The sequence below is a fragment of the Trachypithecus francoisi genome, unplaced genomic scaffold (assembly GCF_009764315.1).
Source record: "Trachypithecus francoisi isolate TF-2019V2 unplaced genomic scaffold, Tfra_2.0 Lachesis_group2, whole genome shotgun sequence".
NCBI lineage: Eukaryota > Metazoa > Chordata > Mammalia > Primates > Cercopithecidae > Trachypithecus > Trachypithecus francoisi.
In genome coordinates, this window is record NW_022681465.1 from 162,074,597 (window position 1) to 162,099,071 (window position 24,475).

Below are 24,475 nucleotides of genomic sequence, written 5' to 3' on the forward strand. Positions count from 1 at the left end.
TCTTGGGTTCGCTTGATCCCAAAGCTGAAGAGATTGAGGAAGGAGGTTTCTCCTAGATCGTAAATTATTGAGTAAAGAAATTGCTCGGCCGGGGAGCGGTGGCTCAAGCCTGTAATCCTAGCACTTTGGGAGGCCGAGACAGGCGGATCACGAGGTCAGGAGATCGAGACCATCCTGGCTAACACGGTGAAACCCCATCTCTACTAAAAAACACGAAAAACTACCCGAGCGAGGTGGTGGGCGCCTGTAGTCCCAGCTACTCGGGAGGCTGAGGCAGGAGAATGGCATAAACCCGGGAGGCGGAGCTTGCAGTGAGCTGAGATCACGCCACTGCACTCCAGCCTGGACGACAGAGCGAGACTCCATCTCAAAAAAAAAAAAAAAAGAAATTGCTCAGTTAATCAGCTATGAAGGTTAGGTTTTCCAGGATAATAATACAAACAGCATACCATAATCCCTTGTTAACTTTTCAAGCCTGCTCAGCAAGCATATTTTGGTGAATATGAACAGAAACATATCAAGTATGACTAAAAGGAAACAACAAAACCTTGTCGGCATTTTTGGAAAAGAATACTGCTATACCTGTGTTTTATTTTAAATAAACAGGTTCTGTCATATTTTATCTTCTTGCCAGCAAATGAAGGACATTATTTCATAAAGCTTCTAAAATGTACATGAATATTTAATTAAATCATATTTCCTTGAGAAAATAAAGTTCATTCGCATTTATAGCAGACAGTTGTGAGGAGCTCATAATTGTCATAAGACCAGGGTAGCCAGTACCGGTTGCTTGTGGAACAAAACTCCTCAATTTTTAAAACTTTTTTTAAAAAATAAACATACAATCATAGGTGTTCATTTACTTTAAAAATTCTAAAGATGAAGAAAATTATTGTCTATATATTTAAGTCCTTGTATAAATTACAAAACTCAAGTTTATGTTACAGAGTCCCTTCCCCATAGGAAGCATAAAGCACTTTTGTGGTACCTTTCACCAGTAAATATTTGTATCACATTGAATTTGAGAAACCAAATAAAAGTCGATATTGCATCTTTAAGCCCAAAGAGAACATTCTTCTAAGCTGTCTCTTGTGATGAATGAGTTTCAAAAGTCATTTGATTGCCATGATTTAACTCAATCTCAAATAAAGATATATAAAAGTAATAACACATATTGACTTCAGTAGAAATCTGAAACATCAGTGAACTGCAGACTCTTCTTGCTTGAGGTCAAAAAACACCCTTAGGAAGACAACCAAGAGTAGTTTAAGACCAGGACAACAAAATAAAATTATTACAATAATAATAATAAAAATAACAATAAAATAAAAATAACAACAACCAACAATGAGGTAAACTCCCCTTTAAAAAGGCAAAATGTGTTGCCTGGACTGTCAGGAGAGAGTTCGATTGTACCTGACACCCAAATGTTTTTCTAGCCAGAGTTCAGCCAGTTGCATGGTTGAGGCAAAAGTACTTGCCTTGGATCCTAAGCACATCTTATACTGCTTAGGGTCCAAGTTAGGATCACAATGAACTGGATGGAAAATATGCACCACTCCTACTTCTTGACTTCTAAAGGGCCTTAAGCCAGATAGAATGACTTTAGTGTAGAGATCTACATCTTCTAGTCCCCAGCCTTGTATTGAGGTATCAAATCCACCTGCACCCAGAAGATCACTTTTGTAAATACAGGTGATTCCATATCCATAGTCTCTCCAAAATCCAGTCTTTTTTGAGAATACAAAGTAATCATCAGTGGGAGGATTTCCCCTATTGGTTACCTTTGGGTCATACTGGCTAAATATGATGGGATAGTACACCTGTTGTCCCTGAATTGTATTGTCTCTACATCGTTGGAGAAAGTCTCCTCTGAAGATCAAGTCAACATCACAAAATAGCAGCAAAGTGTCATTGTCAAACTGGGCAGAAGCCATTTCAAGACCAAGACCTCTGGAAAACTCTCCCTTCATTGGGATCAGGGTCATTTCTGCTTTGGGGTATTTGTTCTGGTATCCTTTTATCAGCTCAATATGCTTGCTGGAATCTTGGCCAGAATCCCTACTGAAAAGGATAATGACCAACTTTACATTCTGCTTTGGGATAAGACAAATGTTTTCAAAGTTCTCCATGAATCTCAAGAAAATGTCATATCTTCCGATGAGAGGAACGAGAATGTGTATTTTCTTTTCATTGTGCCCTCCCATTTCTTTGGCACCTTGAAAAGAAGATAATATCTTTAAAGAATTAGATATAAAGGAGAATGATTGAGTTTCACTGTTAATACTCTCCACAAGACTGTTGACATCTAGTTCTTCAGTTTCTTTGAAGAAAGGCTTGCTGAACAACTGCTGAAGATAGGCATGACGTCTCACTGGCACAGTCAGTTTCCTTCCCTTGTGTCTTTTGTATAAAAGGAGCAAATCCAAAATGTACTCCACCCCATGCATGGGGTTAACTCTGCGGTAGCCATACTGAATTTCCTTGAAGTCAATGAGCCGTCCTCTGCTCTTGGCATTCTCGTTGATCATCTCCATTACCTGTAGGACAGTGTCATCCAGTGCTGTTCTTAAAATGCTACTGAGGCTCTGTCGAGGGGGCTGGTTCTCAGCTGCTGAGTATAGGAGCTTCCCTGTCAGGAACTCCCATTCTATCACTTCATTTCTCTCCCGAGGCTGGAAGTGGTTGAAAGAAGGTATCACTCCCAGCTGCTGGTCCTCTTTGCTCACTTCTGTGTTACTGAGCTTGCTCATCAGGGCGCTCTCCCTGTGGAGCTGGATGGTGCGGTAGCGAAGTTCAGAAATTTTGCGGCTGAGCATGTAATTATGCAGCCTGTATTGGTATGCAGGTCTTTTGTTGGGATGAAGTGTTATGGCTGCATGGATTTTGCTATTGTGAAGGTCTTGGATGTAACCCTTCCGATTGTGTTCATAATTTTCATGGAACAGTTGTTGCATCTGAAAAGTAAAATAAAAAAAATCAGGATTAATTTTAAAAGATTTATTTAAAAAGAAAACCAGCAATAAACTAAAGCATCTAAATGAAAATAGTTAACACATTTTTGGTATGGTATTTCATAACAAAAATGGTTTATAATATTTATATTTTTTAAAATTAAAATAGTTTAATTATTTGTAATTGGTAGATGAAATTCCATGTACTTATCATGTACCACATGTTTTGAAGTATATATATACACAAAGTATATATACTTCAAAAAAGTATATATATACACTTTGATATATATATACCTTGAAAAAGTATGTATATATACTTCGAAGTATATATATATATATATACTTCGAAGTGTATATATATATAGTGGGATGAGTAAATCTAGCTAATTGATGTATTCATTACCCCACGCAGTTATTATTGTGGTGAGAACATTTATCATCTATTTTTTCAGCATTTTAAAGTATACAATATATTGTTATTAACTATAGTGATCATGTTATTCAAGAGATCACTTGAATTTATTCCTCCTATCTAACTGAAATGTGGTATCATTTGTCAAAAATCTCCCCAACCCCTCTCTCCAGCTGACTCAGCCCCTGGTAACCAACATTCCACTCTCTAGTCCTATGAAATCAACTTTTTGATTTCTATATACGAGTGAGAGCATAAATGTCAGGTTCATAGGCTCAAATATTGCAAATGAACCTCTAGCTATACATAAAACAAGAATTGACTATATCTATAATCCCATAACAGATCATGGAGAAGCAGAGAGTCAGAATGGACACAGCATGAGTCTTCCAAAATAAGGAATTCACCCTAAGGAGGAAAACCAGTGACCTGTTGTTTGGAATGACAATAAGAGGTTATTTGCCAGGGGAGTCTTAAATTTCATTTAGCATCCTGATATACTACTTTTACAGAGTAAGTTCTTGGTAAGATAAGGTGAAACAGAAACTATACTGATCTACACTCCTGATGTAAAGTATCATATCCAAAATAGACATGCTTAACATCCTTATGAAACAAAAAGGCTTTCTGCTAGTCTAGAACAAATTCACTAGTTCAGGCAGAAACAAAAATGAAAAAAAAATATGTAGTTATGAGGACAAAGTTCAAACCACCAGCTGATTCCTCCTTTTCTGCCAGTCAATTAAGATACCTCCATTATACCCACTCAAGATAAGTGATTATGAAGAAGAAAAAGAAGAAAAAAGATGGGATGAGGAGAAAGAGGTGAAAAGGAAGAAAAAAGGGCAGCATCATCATGAGATGTCTACAAATATACTGATGAATAAGAAGAAAGAAATACTGCAAACTTAAGAATACTCATCAGAAGCAGGTACAAATTGTACACAAATTAAAAAAAAAAAACAGCCTCTTCAAAAAAATTACTCAATTAACAGACAAATAAGCTTAAAAAAGATAAAAAGTAAACTGGCAGAGCTAAAGATAAAAGGGAGAAAAAAATAAAATCATTGATAAACATATTGCAAGAAGCATAAAAAGAGATTTGTGGAAAACGTAGGAAGAAGAGACTTGAAAAAATTTAGCAAAGTAATAGAAATATAAGATAGAGCTTACAGTTTGGAGAAAGGGTGGTCTTTTAAGTAATTAAAAGATCAGTTGGATATTCATATAAGGGAAAAAAGTAAAAACTGATCTCCTACATCCTACAATGGATGACCTGTTGATGTAAATATAAAGGTTTATTTTAGAAAAAGGCTTTAAAAAGTTTCTAAAACTTACATGAAAATATCTGCATGACTTTAGGGTAGGTGAAGATTTTGTAAATAGGGCATAAGGCACTAACCATTAAAACAGACTAATACCTTGCATTATGTTAAAATTAAGAACTTTGTTCTTTAAAAACACCATTAGAAAAATTAAAAAGGGCAATTACAGAGCTGGCGAAAAAAATTTCCATAGATTTTATGAAAAAGAACCAGTTCCCAGAATATACAATAAACTTGCACAAATAAGGAAAAAAGGAAGGACAAACCTAACAGAAAAATGGGAAAGAAAACTTGAAAGAGTACTTCACAAAGGAGTATGCAAAGACTCAACAGACATATAAAAACATTCTCTACTTTATTCATCATCAAAGTAAAGCAACTTAAAATGACAACGGGATAACATGATGGATCCACAAAAAAATGGCTAAAGCTAAACAGATAGACAATACCACGCATTGTCAAGGCACTGGAAGATTTGGAACTCTCTTACACTGCTAGTGAGAATGTAACTTGGTTCTATCACTGAGAAAACGCTATCAACTAAAATGAACATACATATTCCCTATGACTCAGTAGTTCTTAGATATATGCCCAATAGAAATACATATATAAATACATACATACACCTACATATATAGAAGAATTTTTATAGCTGCATTATTCATACTCCAAAACTGAAAATAACCTAAATTTACATCAAGAACAGAATAAATGTAGTATATTCATGTAATGAAAAACAATACGTCAATTAAATACTTGAAATACTACTCACAACATGGATGAATCTCACAAACAAGTGAAAGAAGCCATATAACAAAATAATACACTTTGTATGATTCCATTTATGTGAAATTCAGAAACAGGTAAGCTAACCTGTACGGTTTGCTGTTGGAATAATGATCAAGAATCAAGAAGAGGGTTTGTAGTTCTCCTTGAAGAGGCCCTTCACATCCCTTGTCAGTTGGATTCCTAGGTATTTTATTCTCTTTGAAGCAATTGTAAATGGGAGTTTACTAATGATTTCGCTCTCTGTTTGTCTGTTACTGGCGTATAAGAAAGCTTGTGTGATTTTTGCACATTGATTTTGTATGCTGAGACTTTGTTGAAGTCGCTTATCAGCTTAAGGAGATTTTGGGTTAAGAGAATGGGGTTTTCTAAATATACAATCCTGTCATCTGCAACTGGGTTTTCTAAATATACAATCATGTCATCTGCAAACAGGGACAATTTGACTTTCTCTTTTCCTAATTGAATACTCTTTATTTCTTTCTCCTGCCTGACTGCCGTGGCCAGGACTTCCAACATTATGTTGAATTGGAGCGGTGAGAGAGGGAATCCCTGTCTTGTGCCAGTTTTCAAAGGAAATGTTTTCTGTTTTGGCCCATTAAGTATGATATTGGCTGTGAAGGACTTCATGTCTAAAACACCAAAAGAAATGGCAACGAAAGCCAAAATTGACAAATGGAATCTAATTAAACTAAAGAGCTTCTGCACAGCAAGAGAAACTACCATCAGAGTGAACAGGCAACCTACAGAATAGGAGAAAAATTTTGCAGACTACTCATCTGACAAAGGGCTAATATCCAGAATCTACAAAGAACTCAAACAAATTTACAAGGAAAAAAAAAAACTATCAAAAAGTGGGTGAATAATATGAACAGACACTTCTCAAAAGAAGACACTTATGCAGCCAACAGACACACGAAAAAATGCTCATCGTCACTGGCCATCAGAGAAATGCAAATCAAAACCACAATGAGATACCATCTCACACCAGTTAGAATGGTGATCATTAAAAAGTCAGGAAGCAACAGGTCCTGGAGAGGATGTGGAAAAATAGGAACACTTTTACACTGTTGGTGGGACTGTAAACTAGTTCAGCCATTGTGGAAGACAGTGTGGCAATTCCTCAAGGATCTAGAACTACAAGTACCATCTAACCCAGTCATTCCATTACTGAGTATATACCCAAAGGATTATAAATCATGCTGCTATAAAGACACATGCACATATACGTTTATTGTGGCACTATTCACAATAGCAAAGACTTGGAACCAACCCAAAGTCCATCAACGATAGATTGGATAAAGAAAACGTCACACATATACACCATGTAATACTATGCAGCCATAAAAAAGGATGAGTTCATGTCCTTTGTAGGGACATGGATGAAGCTGGAAACCACCATTCTCAGCAAACTATCTTAAGGACAAAAAGCGAAATATTGCATGTTCTCACTCATAGGTGGGAATTGAACAATGAGAACACTTGGACACAGGAAGGGGAACATCACACACCGAGGTCTGTCATGGGGCAGGGGTAGGGGGGAGGGATAGCATTAGGAGATATACCTAACGTAAATGACGAGTTAATGGGTATGGCACACCAACATGGTACATGTATACATATGTAACAAACCGGCACGTTGTGCACATGTACCCTAGAACTTAAAGTATAATAATAATAATAAAAAGAAATGTCAGAACTATATACATAAAAATAAATCCACGCAGTCTGGGAAATCTAAAAAAAAAAAAAAGAGAGAGAGAGAGGGAAGCTTCTGGAGTGCTGGTAATGTTCTTTTATTTATCCAGGTAGTGGTCATATGTGTGCATTTAAGGTGTGAACATTCACTGAACTGCTGCTTAAGATATACTTACCTGCTATACTCCAATTAATGCAGGATTTATTTTGAAAGTATGCATATATATGTATGTTCATAAATGTGTGTGGATATGTGGGCCTGGAGAGAGAGACAGAGACAGAGAGAGAGACAGAGAGACAGAAAGAGAAAGAGAGAGAGAGAGAGAGGAGAGAGAGAGAGAGAGAGAAGATACCAGAGAGATTTTCCCAGAGACAGTGACTTAAAAGAGAGATGACTAATACCATGGCAGATTCTTTACCCATGGTATTTCACCTGATCCATTTTCTAAACTTGGACAAACTTTTACTAACAGATAAACAAACATCATTTGCCTTTGAAGAACATAACAGTAGATACTTTGAGAAAGATTTTGGACTTGATTTAAGATGCAGTAGCTTGGTTGCATACAATTTTTTTTTCTGAAAACACATGACAACTTTTATATGAAACTTTTGATCAATGTTAAATCAAATTATATCCATAATTTGCAGTGGGCTATATGTCTCAATTTGTGTGGTATTAATACGTTTTACCTAAAATTGCTTCAATATTTTACACTATGTAACATCCCAAGGATTTTCTTCTTTCTATGTAGGAAGGTAAAACAAATTCTGATCATGTGTAAATTACTAGTTATACCATCTCTAAAGAATATTGGCTCTCTGAAACTATTCTTTCTTAGGGCATGCTTTACATTACTAAGAAAAGGAGAAATGCTAAATTAAATTTTAAAAATTGCTCAGGAGTGAGCTGTTAAATTGCAAGCTTGCCCAGCTCCTTTAGTGATATTGAAGTGATTAATCCTGCACAATTTGATAAAAATGACATTATGTTATAAAATAAATAATATTTTAGTATTAAAATGTCTAAGTAACTTACATCATCATTTCTGCCCAAAATGTCTATATGGTGCTTATGTTGCCAACATATTCCTTTGCATAAATATCATAAGTGAGGAAAGACAGTGGTAGGGATGATTTTTTGGTTTGAGATGGAGTCTCGCTCTGTCGCCCAGGCTGGAGTGCAGTGGTGCCATCTCGGCTCACTGCAAGCTCCACCTCCCGGGTTCATGCCAATTCTCCTGCCTCAGCCTCCCTAGTAGCTGGGACTATAGGCGCCTGCCACCATGCCCGGCTAATTTTTTGTATTTTTAGTAGAGACGGGGTTTCACCGTGTTAGCCAGGATGGTCTCGTTCTGCTGACCTCGTGATCCGCCCGCCTTGGCCTCCCAAAGTGCTGGGATTACAGGCGCGAGCCACCGCGTCCAGCCAGGACAATCTTTAAAAGCAGTGCATTCCATGTACCCTAGAACTTAAAGTATAATAAAAATAAAAATAATAAATAAATAAATAAAAGCAGTGCATTCATACATACTCTAGGTAGAAATGATAAGCGCATCCTGAATTTATGTTATTTGCCATTAAGAATCATAGAGCATATCCAAATTTGCTATAGAGGGATGTCCAATTTATACAGGATAAAAAGGAGAATGTTTAAAAACTTGGCTATGGAATCAGGGTATGGATTTGAATACTTGCCTCACCATTTCTAAGCCTCCACTCTAAATCTCAGTCTCCTTCTCTATAAAATGGGAAAATGTCAAATATCTCAAAGGAGATTGAAGCATTATTAAATTAAAAGAACTATATAAAGTGCTTAGCATTGTGTCTGGCAAATAGAAAGCACTCAATAAATGATAACTGTGTGTAAATAGCATTTTAACAAACCTCCTTCTGAGATTGTTCTTTTTAGCTAAGAGTCTTCAGAGAATGAGATTCGCACCCTTTAGTTCACTTAATTCATCTGTGTTCGTTTATGGAAATGCATGGGAATAATTATAAATTTGGCCACATACTCAGTATTTCAATGCATCTAGCACGCCATTTAGGTGCCTTACTATGAGAAACACAAATTATTGTGGGGATTTCAGAAAACTACAATTCATGGAAACAGAATTATTCAACCAAGTGTCTACTGAGAGTGATGAGAATAAAATTAAAACTAGAATTCTCATGATTTTCAGTTTTGCTATAGATCATGATACATTTTGAATGTAGCAAAATTGTTCTAAGAAAAAAGTGTGTAAAATTTATTTTAAAAATTATATTAATTTGCTTGAAATAATTAAGAACCTCTAGTTTAAGCTGGCTTCCTTCCCTTTAAAGAATTATCAGTTGATTTCATGGAACCTCCAGAACATTACACTGCAAAGAAAAATCATTTCACAACAACAAAATCACAGCAGCAATGAACACCAGTGTGTCCCAACTGACCCCAGTGCTTTCAGTGTATCACACATGATCTCACCCTCTGAGAAAGATTATCTGAGAGGCTCTAGGAAAATCTTCTATAAAAAACCTAACAAAAGAAGAATAAATGCCAAGAGGTAGTTGTATGTTGAATTATTTACTCTTCTACCGTATTAAACTTTCATTACCCCTCTTAGAATTATTAATAATGAAAACATAGCATAGGTCGTTTCTGAAATGATCATAGCTATATAAATGAGAAACTTTTTGTTTTTTTGTTTGTTTGTTTGTTTTCTTGAGATGGGCTTTCACTCTGTCGCCCAGGCTGGAATGCAGTGGCCTGATCTCTGCTCATTGCAGTGCTCCTGGGCTCAAGCAATCCTCCCACCTCAGCCTCCTGAGTAGCATGCCACTACACCTGGCTAATTTTTCAATTTATTTTTGTAGAGTTGGGTCTCACTATGTTGCCTAGGCTGGTCTTGGACTTCTTGGCTCAAGTCATCCTCCCACCGCAGCCTCCCAAGGTCTGGGATTACAGGCATGAGGCACCATGCCCAGTCTTAAATGAGAAACTTCAAAATCTTAAAAAAAAAAAACAAAAACAAAACCAAAACAGTTAGGAGTTGATTACTAACAGGCACAAGGTAACTTCTGGAGCAATGGAAATTTGTAAAACTAAACTGTGGTAATGATTGTATAACTGTATAAACTTATCAAATATCAGTAAAATGTAGTACATATAAGGAGAAAATTTTGTGGAATGTAAATTATACATTGATGAGGCTATTTAGAAAACAATAGGTAATGCTAAAAATAAAATAGCGCTAACTCTAGCTTTAAAAACAAAGAGATGGAATAATACATAGTCACCAAAATACCTTTAGTCACCAAAATATTTTTGGAATTTCCAAAAGCTTCTGAGGTTGGGCAAGATCATTTGGAAACAGGTGGAAATAAGAGACTAAGTAGATCAATGTCAGTGCCCAAAGGGTCCAAGGATAGTAGATCTCAGACAGCACCAAGAAAATACACTGTCTGAAAATGTAGGGCCTAAAACGTACTCTACATTTACAACTCCAAGTTCAGGAACTCAGGTGAGCTGGGCAGGCAAAATAAACCCTGATGGCAACATTTGGTTTCAGAGAAGTAGAAAAGACACGAGGTACAGAAAGAATTAAACACTTAGACCCTAGTTTCATGAAGCAGGTTTAATCTGAAGCAGCAGAGAAAATCTATATCTTTTCTTTGCGGAAATCAGCAAGCCAAGAATTATAGCAAACACTCCTACCAAAATAAATCTATGGTGAATAGCTTGTCCAGGAATAATGCAATGTTTTTCAGAGATGAGTCATTTATCTAAAAAAGAAAAAGAGTGTAACACTGACATGAAGTATCAAAAAAAAAATTAGATGAAAAACTACCACTGCCTTTTCTCCCCAGAAAAAAAGCCTTTGAAATTGAGAAAAACATTAGGCACCTGTTTTTGAAAACGTATGAAGCATCTGCCTCTATCTTCATAAACAACAAAGCAGAAATATAAGATCTCAGGGATGTGATGCTAAGATGAAATGTCAGCTCAAAGAACAAAGAAATAAAGAAATAATTAAAAAATAAAGTCTATCACAGGCATGAAAATAAAATCAGAAAAAAACAGACACTGTGGAAAGCTAGGGATAGAAGGGCAGAAATTAGGAAACGAAGGAAAATTAAATAGAAATAAAGAGTTAATGACAGTTGAAAGAGAAATCATACTGATAGGAGGGTAGGCTAAGAAAAGCCAAAAACATACTTAGAGTGACTGAAAAAAAAATAAAACAGAAGACATAAAGATACAATGTAAGAAACTGTTATTGAAATAAAAGGAGTATAGTATCTATATTAAATGTACGTCTTACAGTGTGTGCCAGATAAAATCAACCCGGAATGTTCAATAAAAGAACAAAATCCTTTGGAAGGTAGATAAAAAGTTCGAGTCGACTTCTGAATAAAAGTGGAAGATTTAACAGTAATTTCCACATTTACTATTTACTGAACTCAATGACAGTAATAAAGTGATTCTTTAAAGGTATACACAAAAACATAGGGAATAAAAGAAGGGGAGGACACTATAATTGTGGAAGTTGACCGCACACAGATAAGTGGTAATAGATTTAGCAAAGTGTAGAACTACTGATTGTAGACTTGCAATGGGCAAAGCCAAGAATAAACTTGAACTGAATCTTAGAAACTCTTATTGGAACCTCCAGAAATAGAAGTAAAATTTTGTAGAGTGAAAATAATCAGTCAGATTGTGCGACCCTCTCTGAGCAAAAAAGTAGTATTAACAAACTTAATATTCATTTTCCATCGTCTCTGAATTAAGGGATATCCTTGTCACTGTTAACAAAACCAAGTCACTTTTTCAAAGTTTCTCATCAGATTTTCAACCCTTATGCTCAATCTTGAGCAGTTTATAAGCATAGAAGCCATCTCTACAGAAATTAAGAATATTCAGGTAGAAGAAGACAAAAAAAAGTATATTGAATTACTATCTTCAGAAAAGTGAGGGAAGATACTGAGAACATAAAACCAGACCATGACTGGGCGTGGTGGCTCACGCCTGTAATCCCAGCGCCTTGGAAGGCTGAGACGGGCGGATCACGAGGTCAGGAGATCCAGACCATCCTGGCTAACACGGTAAAACCCCATCTCTACTAAAAATACAAAAAATTACCGGGTGAGGTGGCGGGCGCCTGTAGTCCTAGCTATTAGGGAGGCTGAGGTGGGAGAATGGCATGAACCCGGGAGGTGGAGCTTGCAGTGAGCTGAGATCCGGCCACTGCACTCCAGCCTGGATGACAGAGCAAGACTCTGTCTCAAAAAAAACAAAACAAAACAAACAAAAAACAAAACAAAAGACCACAAGTATATCCATATTTATCCATGTTTATATATGTTTTATTATATCTATCCACATATAATCACACATATCAAGTGCAAATGTAGAAAACCCAAAACATAAAATGCATCAAAATTAAAATATAACAAATTTTAAAATGCAAAACAAGAGTTGGAAAATAAAGGTAATAAAATCTCCTAGAAAGTTAAGCAAAAAGACGAAAACTGAAAAATATGTGGGAAAAGTTTTAAGAATTACAAGAACAGTTCAGGAGATCCAATATCCAAATAACAGTAGTTCCAGAATGAGTGAGCAGAGAAACAGAGAGGAAAAGCTATCAACAAAATAATTCAAGAAAATTTCCACAAAATGCAACAGATGAAGGGTTTGAGTTTCCAAATTCAAAGGGCTTATTCTATAAAAGCTAAATCCGATTAAATTAGACCCATATGAAGCATACCCCTGTGAAATTTTAGAGCCTTGAGGCAGAGAATATGTTAGATGCCTCCTGGGAGGATAGTGATGAAAGGCTCAAAAAGCAGTATGTCTATAGACTTCTCAATGAAAACTGGAAGTACAAAAAGTAATGAAATGGTCATTTCAAAATATGATGAAAATGGCTTCAAACCAGAATTCTATAGCTAAACAAGACATCAATGAAGTGTTAGGAGAAAATAAGGTCATTGCTATACCTCAAAGAACTATCTTTCAAGCTCATTTCACAGAGAACTATTAATAGCTTTGTTATTCCCAAGCAGAGAGAAAATCAGGAAAGAGAAGACATGGTGCAAACAGGAACATAAAGGGCAACCAACAGTTATTCCAGCAGGTCAGAAGGCAAAAGGAAGGGATTGTTCAGAAAATGAAATTGATAGAAAACTCAGTGAATCTGGAGAAGCAGTTAGTAAAGAATATAAAAAATGAATATATATATACATATACACACTATATACATACTCATATATATGTATGGAAAATTATTATGTGCCCCATATGAAGTATAGGGAGTCAAGGACAGGATATACATGTGTGATTGTGTAACTTAGTTAACTTAGTAAACTTAATTAAGTCAATAGCAAATGACTAAAACTGGAAAATGAAGAAAAAACACAAGGAAGTTATTAGAGATGTCATAATCAAAATAACAAGTATTTTAATTCAATCTTTTTTTTATACTTTAAGTTTTGGGATACATGTGCAGATACATGTTACATAGGTATACATGTGCCATGGTGGTTTGCTGCACTCATCAATCTGTCACCTACATTAGGTATTTATCGTAATGCTATCCCACCTCTAGCACCCCACTCCTTGACAGGCCCTGGTGTGTGATGTTCCCCTCCCTGTGTCCATGTGTTCTCATTGTTCAACTCCCACTATGAGTGAGAACATGCAGTGTTTGTTTTTCTGTTCCTGTGTCAGTTTGCTGAAAATGACAGATTCCAGCTTCATCCATGTCCCTGCAAAGGACATGAACTCATCCTTTTTTATGGCTGCATAGTATTCCATGGTGTATATGTGTGACATTTTCTTTATCCAGTCTATCATTGATGGGCATTTGGGTTGGTTCCAAGTCTCTGCTACTGTGAATAGTACTGCAATAAACATATGTGTGCATGTGTCTTTATAGTAGAATGATTTGAAATCCTTTGGGTATATACCCAGTAACGGGAATGCTGGGTCAAATGGTTCTAGAACCTTGTAGATTTGCCACACTGTCTTCCACAACGGTTGAACTAATTTACACTCCCACCAATAGTGTAAAAGCATTCCTATTTCTCCACATCCTCTCCCGAATCTGTTGTTTCCTGACTTTTTATTGATCACCATTCTAACTTGCGTGAGATGATATCTCATTGTGGTTTTGATTTGCATTTTTCTAATGACCAGTGACTATGGGCTTTTTTTCATGTTTGTTGGCAGCATAAATGTCTTCTTTTAAGAAGTGTCTGTTCATATCCTTCACCCACTTTTTGATAGGGTGTTTGTTTTTTTCCTGTAAAATTGTTTAAGTTCCTTATAGATTCTGGATATTAGCCCTTTGTCAGATGGACAGATTGCAAAAATTTTCTCCCATTCTGTAGGTTGTCTGTTCTCTCTGATGACAGTTTCTTTTATTGTGCAGAAACTCTTTAGTTTAATTAGATCCCATTTGTCAATTTTGGCTTTTGTTGCCATTGCTTTTGGTGTTTAATGATGAAGTCTTTTCCTATGCCTATGTCCTGAATGGTATGGCCTAGTTTGCTTCTAGGGTTTCTATGGTTTTAGGTCTTACATTTAAATCTTTAATCCATCTTGAGTTAATTTATAAGGTGTAAGGAAGGGGTCCAGTTTCAGTATTCTGCATATGGCTAGCCAGTTTTCCCAACACCATTTACTAATAGGAAATTCTTTCCCTATTGCTTGTTTTTGTCAGGTTTGTCAAAGATCAGATGGTTGTAGATGTGTGGCGTTGTTTCTGAGGCCTCTATTCTGTTTCATTGGTCTACATATGTGTTTTGGTATCAGTATCATACTGTTTGGGTTACTGTAGCCTTGTAGTATAGTTTGAAGTCAGGTGGCATGATGCCTCCAGCTTTGTTATTTTTGCTTAGAATTTTCTTGGCTATACAGGCTGTGTTTTGGTTCCATATGAAATTTAACGTAGTTTTTTCTAATTCTGTGAAGAAAGTCAGTGGTAGCTTGACGCGAATAGCATTGAATCTATAAATTACTTTTGGCAGTGTGATCATTTTCACTATATTGATTCTTCCTATCCATGAGCATGGAATGTTTTTCCATTTGTTTGTGTCCTCTCTTATTTCCTTGAGCAGTGGTTTGTAGTTCTCCTTGAAGAGGTCCTTCACATCCCTTGTAAGTTGTATTCCTGGGTATTTTATTCTCTTTGTAGCATTTGTGAATGGGAGTTCACTGATGATTTGGTTCTCTATTATTGGTGTATAGAAATGCTTGTGATTTTTGCACATTGATTTTGTATCCTGAGACTTTGCTGAAGGGCATTACATATTGGTAATGAGATCACTGAAACAAGAAGAGCTAACTACCTGAAATATATATGCACCCAATACAGGAGCACCCAGATTCATAAAGCAAGTTCTTAGAGACCTACGAAGAGACTTAGATTCTCATACAATAATAGTGGGAGACTTAACACCCCACTGTCAATATTAGACAGATCAATGAGACAGAAAATTAACAAGCATATTCAGGACTTGAACTCAGCTCTGGACCAAGTGGACCTAATAGACATATACGGAACACTCCACCCCAGATCAACAGAATATACATTCTTCTCAGCACCACATTGCACTTATTCTAAAATTGACCACATAATTGGAAGTAAAACACTCCTCAGCCAATGCAAAAGAATGCAAATCATAACAGTCTCTCAGACCACAGTGCAATCAAATTAGAGCTCGGGGTTAAGAGACTCACTCAAACTGCACAACTACACAGAAGCTGATAAGCAACCTCATCAATCTTTTTAAAATTTTTTTCTCCTAAATGACTATTGGGTAAATAGCAGAATTAAGGCAGAAACAAATAAGTTCTTTGAAACCAATGAGAACAAAGGCACAACATACCAGAATCTCTGGGACATAGCTATAGCAGTGTTAAATGTACAGCATTCAATGCCCATAGGAGAAAGCAGAAAAGATCTAAAATCTACACCTTAATGTCACAATGAAAAGAACTAGAGAAGCAAGAACAAACAAATTCAAAAGCTAGCAGAAGACAAGAAATAACTAAGATCAGAACAGAACTGAAGGCTACAGAGGCACAAAATGCCCTTCAAAAAATCAATGAATCCAGGAGCTGGTTTTTTGAAAAGATGAACAAAATAGATAGACAGCTAACAAGACTAATAAAGAAGAAAAGAGAGAAGAATCAAATAGATGTAATTAAAAAATGATAAAGGGGATATCACCACTGATCCCACAGAAATACAAACTACCATCAGAGAATACTATAAACACCTCTATGCAAATAAACTGGAAACTCTAGAAGAAATGGATAAATTCCTGGACACATACACCCTCCCAAGACTAAACCAGGAAGAAGTCAAATCCCTGAATAGATCAATAACAAGTTCTGAAATTGAGGCAGTAATTAATAGCCTACCAACCTAAAAAAGCCCAGGACCGACAGATTCACAGCCGAATTCTGCCAGAGGTACAAAGAGGAGCTGGTACCATTCCTTCTGAAACAATTCCAAACACTTGAAATGGAGGGACTCCTCCCTAACTCATTTTATGAGACCAGCATCGTCCTGATACCAAAGCCTGGCAGATACAACAGAAAAAGAAAATTTCAGGCCAATATCCCTGATGAACATTGATGTGAAAATCCTCAATAAAATACTAATAAACCAAATCCAGCAGCACATCAAAAGGCTTATCCACCATGATCAAGTCAGCTTCATCCCTGGGATGCAAGGCTGGTTCAACATATGCAAATCAATAAATGTGACCAATCACGTAAACAGAACCGATGACAAAAACCACAGGATTATCTCAACGGATGCAGAAAAGACCTTTGATAAAACTCAACCCCCCTTCATGCTAAAAACTCTCAATAACTACGTATTGATGGAACATATCTCAAAATAATAAGAGTTATTTATGACAAACTCACAGCTAATATCATACTGAATGGGCAAAAGTTGGAAGCATTCTCTTTGAAAACTGGCACAAGGATGCCCTCTCTCACCACTCCTATTCAACATAGTATTGGAAATTATGACCAGGGCAATCAGGCAAAAGAAAGAAATAAAGTGTAGTCAAATAGGAAGAGAGGAAGTCAAATTGTCTGTTTGCAGACGACATGATTGTATATTTAGAAATATTTAGAAAACCCCATCCTCTCAGCCCAATATCTCCTTAAGCTGATAAGCAACCTCATCAATCTTTTTTGAAAATCAAAATTGTTTAAAAATTTTGAAAAAAGTCAAAATTTAGCATTTTGATCCAAACTCTGGATTTGCATTATAAATTCAAAGCATCACTTAAGTTTTAAACAAATATACATGTCATGTGTCTTTGATAAAAATTAGGTTACACCAAATAATCATCTGTGTAACATATAAATTTTGATAAGTATTATCCATAACCGAGAGACTTATGTTAGAAATTTTCCTGTATCTTCAGAAAGGGACCCACACTTGATAAAAAAGGAGCTGTTTCCTTGAGTTATTCTCACTTAAAGGAGCCCAGGCACCCTTCCTAGAATCTCTTCTCCTTGTCGCCTGCCAGGCCTCTTGTTTTCTCTTTCTTCCATCCTGTCAACACACTATTAACTCTGAATTACATCACAAATGTTGCCACCTTTTTCAACTACATGTGAGAAATTCTATTCTATAAATAACTCAGAAATCCTCCAAGTGTATGTCTTCATTACCCCAATCTCCTTCTGTCTTGTACTATAGATGTTTGTCATTTCTCTCTTATAAATCTGTAAATATCCTGAAGAAAAGGAACAGGCCTTTTCCATGTATGTCTCATTGTAATTCAGGGGGGTGCATGTGCATTGCAACAAAGTGCTTAGATTCTGGAGCCAGATGCCATGGATGGAGCCAGGCTCTAAAACTTAATAAACATGTGACCTTGGACAAATCCTTTAACTTTTTGTGCCTCAGTTTAACTATTTGTAAAGTAAGAAATACAATAAATAGTATATACCTCATAGCGTGGCTGTTAGTGTTAAATGAGTACTTGTATTTGAAACATTTAGAAAAGAGTGTGGCATATTCTAACCACTTAGTTATTATTATTGTATATAACTAGCTATTATTATTGTAGTTGTTATCTTTGTAGTTGTTGACATTTGTTTTTATATTATTAATGTAGGTATTGAATAAATGAGTACATGAAAATGGTCTTGATTAAATTTGCCTTAGAGAATGATTCAAATATATTTACAACAGCTATCATTTGACTTCAGATCATAATTGAAAACTAAGAAACTAAATTATCTCTGTTGAAATGAAAGAAAAATAAGAGACCATACTATTATGGGTAAAGCTGTTTGTGAACATCTTTGGTCTTCTCTATGAAGGAAAAAATTCTCCTTAATTTACTTATGTAAAGAAGTTACTTCAATCTGAAAGCTTTTTTGTTTTCATTATGCCACTACATTATTTTTTTAAGAGAAAGGATCCTCTAACTTGGAAAAATATGTTTGTATCTCTTCTTAGATATGAGATGAAGGAGGATTTGGGAGATATGAGATGAAGGAGGCATTCTTTTACTAGGAAGTGAAGACTCTGCAAATTAGAAAAATTATGAAGGCATATAAGAAAATAAAAAATCATTTAAGTGGTGTACAAAATAATGGTGAATATGTACCTTCGGGTTCAGTAATTTGCTTTGCAAATATTTAAACCCATTTTATTTTCAATGATTTAGTTACATAACTAAATGGAGAGTCTTATTGTCCTTAATGAAAATGACTAGTAATCTTTCTTTTATAAGACTAGTGAATATAAAAATTCTAAGTAAAATAGTGAATTTTCAAATTAACACAATTGTTTGTTCTCAATTATTGTCTGCAGATATTAACAATAAGATTCCTAAAATTTGCCCTACTTCTCTGGTAATAATGGTAAAATTAAAAAAAAAATACTGATTCTCAATATTAAAGAAAAGAAATAATTTGAGGGAAAATAAATACACATATTTCATTCTATAATTATGGAAATAATGTAAACATGTTAAAAGGTGTATTTGGCTTGAATGAATTGTTTAAAGCAATGATCTGGTATAAGAATAATAAGGTATGTTCTTCATATCATGTATGCATATTTTTCATATAAAATAAGAACATTTTGCTACTAAGATTTATAAAAATAATAGCACCTTGATAATAAATACATCTGATCTATAAACTCTACTTTTAAATTCACTATACGATGTGTGATAAAATTGCATGAAACTAAGTCCATGTGTGTATACATGCACACAAACACCCATACACAGAGTACTTGCAAAACGAAGAAAATCTGAATAAGATCAGTGGATTATATCCATATCCATGTCCTGGTTGTGATACTTGAATATAGTTTTGCAAGATGTTATCAGTGAGAGAAACTGGATAAAGGACACATGGAATCTCTTGGTATTATTTTTTACAACTGTATGTGAATTGATAATTACTTCAAAACAAAAGGTTAAATTAAAAAAATAATGATGCAAAACAAAAACTTGTCTCTTGCCTCTCTCTCTTTTTTGTTTTGAAGGAAATCCCTCCCCAAATGTATTAGTAGCAGTATTGAAAACATGTAGTACAAAGGCTATAGATGTGTTTTTTGTTGCTGGCTTTTTTCTTGGTGAGTCCAGTATTTTGAATAAATCTGAATTTGAAAGATAATAAGAGAGCAGTGCATTTTCAAGTCATTTTCAGTCCCATCAACTTTCTCCATGTTTGTTATAAATTTAAGTTGTCATAAACTTAAGTTTCCTGAAAGCATTTTATATTTGTGAATATCCTTTTAAAGTAACTTTTTAAAAATCTTAAAATTTCCTTTCCTTTTGAAATCTTATTGCTTGCTACAATATGGATGAAACGTGAGGACATTATACTAAGTGAAATAAGCCAGTCACAAAAAGACAAATACTCTATGATTCCACTTATAAGACATATCTAAAGTAGTCAGAATTATAGAAATAGAAAATAGAATGGCAATTTCCAGGGGCTGGAGTGAGAAGAAAATGGGGGGTTGCTGTTCAGGCATGGAGTGTCAGTTTTGAAAGATAAAAAGTTCTACAGATGTGTTGCACAACACATGAATATAGTTGACACTACTGAATTGCACACTTCAAAAGAGTTCAATGTGGCCAGGCACGGTGGCTCACGCCTGTAATCCCAGCACTTTGGGAGGCTAAGGCAAGCAGATCGCCTGAGTCCAGAATATTGAGACCAGCCTGGGCAACATGGCAAAACCCCATCTCTACAAAAAATAGAAAAATTAGCTGGGTGTGGTAGCACACACCTGTAGTCCCAGCTACTTGGGAGGCTGAAGTGGGAGGATGGTTTGAGCCTGGGAGGTCGAGGCTGCAGTGAGTTAAGATGGTGCCACTGCACTCCAGCCTGGGTGGCAAAGTGAGCCCCTGTCTCAACTGTCTCAAAAAAAAAAATAATAATAATAAAGAGTTAAACAAAAAACAATTCTTTTTCTTCAGGTTTTTACACAACTTTCCTCTTTTTCCAAAAGTGAATGCATATCACACTCTGGCCAATTAACATACTTTGTTATAAATGTTTCCTTCTGGATTAGCTTTATTCATGGGCAAGATCTCTCTTGTAACAGGAAAAAAAAAAAAATGGTTCCCTTTGACCATAGGCTCATATTTTGCACACTAGAATCCTAGAGAAAGAAAAGCAGACCTCATCACCCAGACAGGGCAGAGAAGTGACACAAGAAAAACTGAGTGCTATCGAGAGCACTGAACACAGCACTGAGCTACGCCTAAGGCCAGAGCACACTCAGACTTTCTGGCTCCCTAGAACTATAGTTCCTTCTTTATTCCAGTTAGTTTAGCTGTGGTTCTGTCACTTGCACCACAAAGCATCCTGTCAAAAACAACCTGATAAGTGAAGTTGCCATTTCAGCTTGGTACTAATGCTCTGTATGGTTTTGAAGAAGGTTTGCCTTCTGTTTAATTAGTTAGTTCAGTCTTGGTTGAAATCCAAGTAACAATCTGATATGGGTAATCTGCACCATTAAAACGGACACATTTTTCCTGTTTCTTTTTTTCTTTTTTCTTTTTTTTTTTATAGCTATTTTAGTTTTTTAAAAACCTGTCAGACAACACAGAAAATAGCTTGCAGATACCAACTCTTATATGTGATGAAGATTTCTCAGAAGGATATAATCTATACAATTTAAAAACACTTTCAGACAATGTGGAAAAGAGCTCATAGATATTAACTCTCAATCTGTGATATAGATTTCTCAGCAGAGTATATTCTGGACACCTGATGTCTTAGACAAATACCAAAGAGATTAAAAATCTTCAAGAAATCACTAAGATCCTCAGATTTGTTTATAATGGTATAATGACACATAATCACTTGTTAGTTTAAATAAACCCATATGCCTTAATTAAAACTATCCTTTTAGAATTAAAATATTACTCTAATAAGAAAAAAAATCTAATAACCGAACTTAACTGCTCGTCTATCTGCCTGATTTAGCCTGACACACACATAGTCAGAGTGACTATATAGATACTTCCTGAGACACAGTTAAGATAACACTAGATGATTGTTTAAATCTACACATTTCTCTTCCTCTGAGGCCTTTTAAAAAATTTGGTAAGCTTTCAAGTACAATTTTACATTTATTTTTTCCCTAAACATGTTAAGTACTCACTATTTATTATAAGGAAGAGGTAAAGAAAAATATTAGGTTTGCAAGTTGCCATTTTGCAAGCATGCACACACCCTTTATTCATGTAATACCAATATAACGACCTCCTTCACTAGTGATTTCATTTTCTTCTAAATGATTGGTTCACAGCATAACTAACAATGGACAAAGGGAAGCTATCGTTTCCAAACTAGGCTTTCAAGACCTTTGAAAAACAAAATGTAAAGTAATAGTTAGTCAAACAACTCAACAAGAAAAAAAAAAAAAAACTTCATTAAAACTGGGCAAAGGATATGAACAAACATTTCTCAAAAGAAGAAATACAAACAGCCAACAAACACATGAAACAATGCTCAACATCACTAATCATCAGAGAAATGCAAATTAAAACTACAATGAGATATCATCTTACACCAGTCAGAATGGTTATTATTAAAAAGTCAAAAAACAACATGTTGGCATGAATGCAGAGAAAACGGAATGCTCATACACTGTTGGTGGGAATGTAAATTAGCTCAACCTCCATGACAAACAGTATGGAACTAAAACAGTAAACAACTAAAAACAGAACTACCATTATACCCAGCAATCCTACTACTGGGTGTCTATCCAAAGGAAAAGAAATAATTATATACAAAGATACCTGTGCCTATATGTTAATCACAGCATTGTTAACAATAGCAAAGTCATGGAATCAACCTAAGTATCCATCAACAGTTGACTGGATAAAGAAAATGTGGCATATACAAACCATGGAACACTATGCAATTATAAAAAAGAATGAAATAATGTCCTTTGCAGCAACATGGGGTGCAGCTGGAGGTCATTATCCTAAGTGAACTAACTCAGAAGCAAGAAACCAAATAACATGTTTTTTCTTATAAGTGGGAACTAAACAATGAGTACACATGGATATAAAGATGGAAATAATAGATACTAGGGACTCCAAAATGGGCAAGGTGGAAAGGGGGCAAGGGTTGAAAAATTACCTTTTGGTTACAATATTCACTATTTGGGTAATGGGTACACTAGAAGCCCAGTCTCTACTAGTACACAACATACCCATGTAACAAATATGCACATGTACCTCTTGAATCTAAAATGTTTTATTTAAAAAATTAAAAAATATAAAGAAAGATGGGAGCTGCTGCCCAATTCATGAAAGTACTGTATCCATGGAGGAAATATAATGAAGGTATGATGTCACTGATCATGCATAAAATCATATCTCCCTTCCAGATAAAAAATAGGAAATTACCTTCTTTCTAATTCATATGTTTCATTCCAGTTTTGAAAGCTTTCAAATACCAACTAGATTCTTATTTAACTAATGTGCTAAAGCAAAAGTCAAAGGTTGTATTGGTTGTAGTTACTGTTTTGTTTTTATTTTTCTGTGCTCCCAAAATTCAAGCAACCAACTATTTAGCCTTGTGAAAAACTTAACATAAGCTTATCTAATTCTGCATAAACATGACATCATTCACTAATGTTAGAAAGCATGAAAATGGGTCAGATAAAGTTAGGACAAACTTAGGATTTTTTTGTTTGAAGGATAACATATACTTCTGTGAGTATGAGCTTTGGTTACATGATAATTTCCAGTGATCGTCATTTATGCCTCTATAGTAATCTTCAGGGAAATTTGGAATACTGTATAAGGAGCTAAAACGTGACCACCTTCCAACAAATAGGAGGGCCATGGTGCAGTGCTCAGTGTTAATTGTTTATTGTGGAGTTTCTTATATCATTTGGTCTATATTCAGATATTCTCAGAAATGGAAATTAGGTATCACATTGTCAATATTTAAGAGTGAAAAATTTATATGCATTGTATAGAAAATGGACCTCAGCTCTCAGTACATTGCACAGTAATAAGGTACAGAGGAGAACATAGTTCACTGCCATGTATACAGTAGATGCTCAAGAAGGTTAGTGAAATCGAATTGACAAAAAAATAGAAACCATGAGACAGATGACATACTGTTCTCTACAACAAGATGATCATTTCAGTAATTTTGCCTGAACAAACCTTTCTTGATTCTAACCTCCCCAACAGTTTGACTCCCTCTCCTACCTGCAGCTATATTTATTCAAATATTTACAAATATTTACTGAGTTTCTAAAATGCATGTTACTATAGATATAGCAACAACAACAAAAATGGTCCTTGTCCTGATGGAGCTAACTATCTAGTGAAGGAGACAAGCACTAACTATATACATTCATAAACAGCTGTATAATTTTGGCCAGTGCTCATTGTACTAATTATTCTATATTGTACTTGCTGCTTTACTTGATAGCGTGACTTTCTAGATGACCAGCTCCTAGGGAGTAGCCTAGGCCTAATATTTAAGAATACATTTATAATTAATTTTTAAAAAATTAATATATGCCCTCCAAAACTAGCTGATAACCAAAACAGGGAGCAAAATGTTTACTGGAAGAACTTTAATTGTCAAAAAGACAATTCTCAGAATTCTGCAGTATTTCCCAAGCTTCTAAATGTTCCTTTAAGTTAAAAAATAAAACGTAACTTAACACTTTACACATCTGTGCTGCAAAAGACTTGGCACATATCTTAGAGCTTTTATATCTTATTTAAGCAGCGACTCACAGGCCAGTACTATCGTAGCATGACTGATG

At 35.3% G+C, this 24,475-nt stretch overlaps 1 protein-coding gene across 1 annotated transcript in view; it reads right to left on the bottom strand.

The window, feature by feature from the left end:
• Positions 1–557: 557 nt before the first annotated feature.
• Positions 558–24,475, bottom strand: part of CHSY3 (chondroitin sulfate synthase 3) — a 304,868-nt gene continuing 280,950 nt past the window's right edge. Inside the window, exon 3 of the mRNA XM_033181353.1 lies at positions 558–2,957. Coding sequence (XP_033037244.1) covers positions 1,395–2,957 — 1,563 coding nt within the window. The 3' untranslated portion in view covers positions 558–1,394. The remainder of the gene's footprint in view (positions 2,958–24,475) is intronic.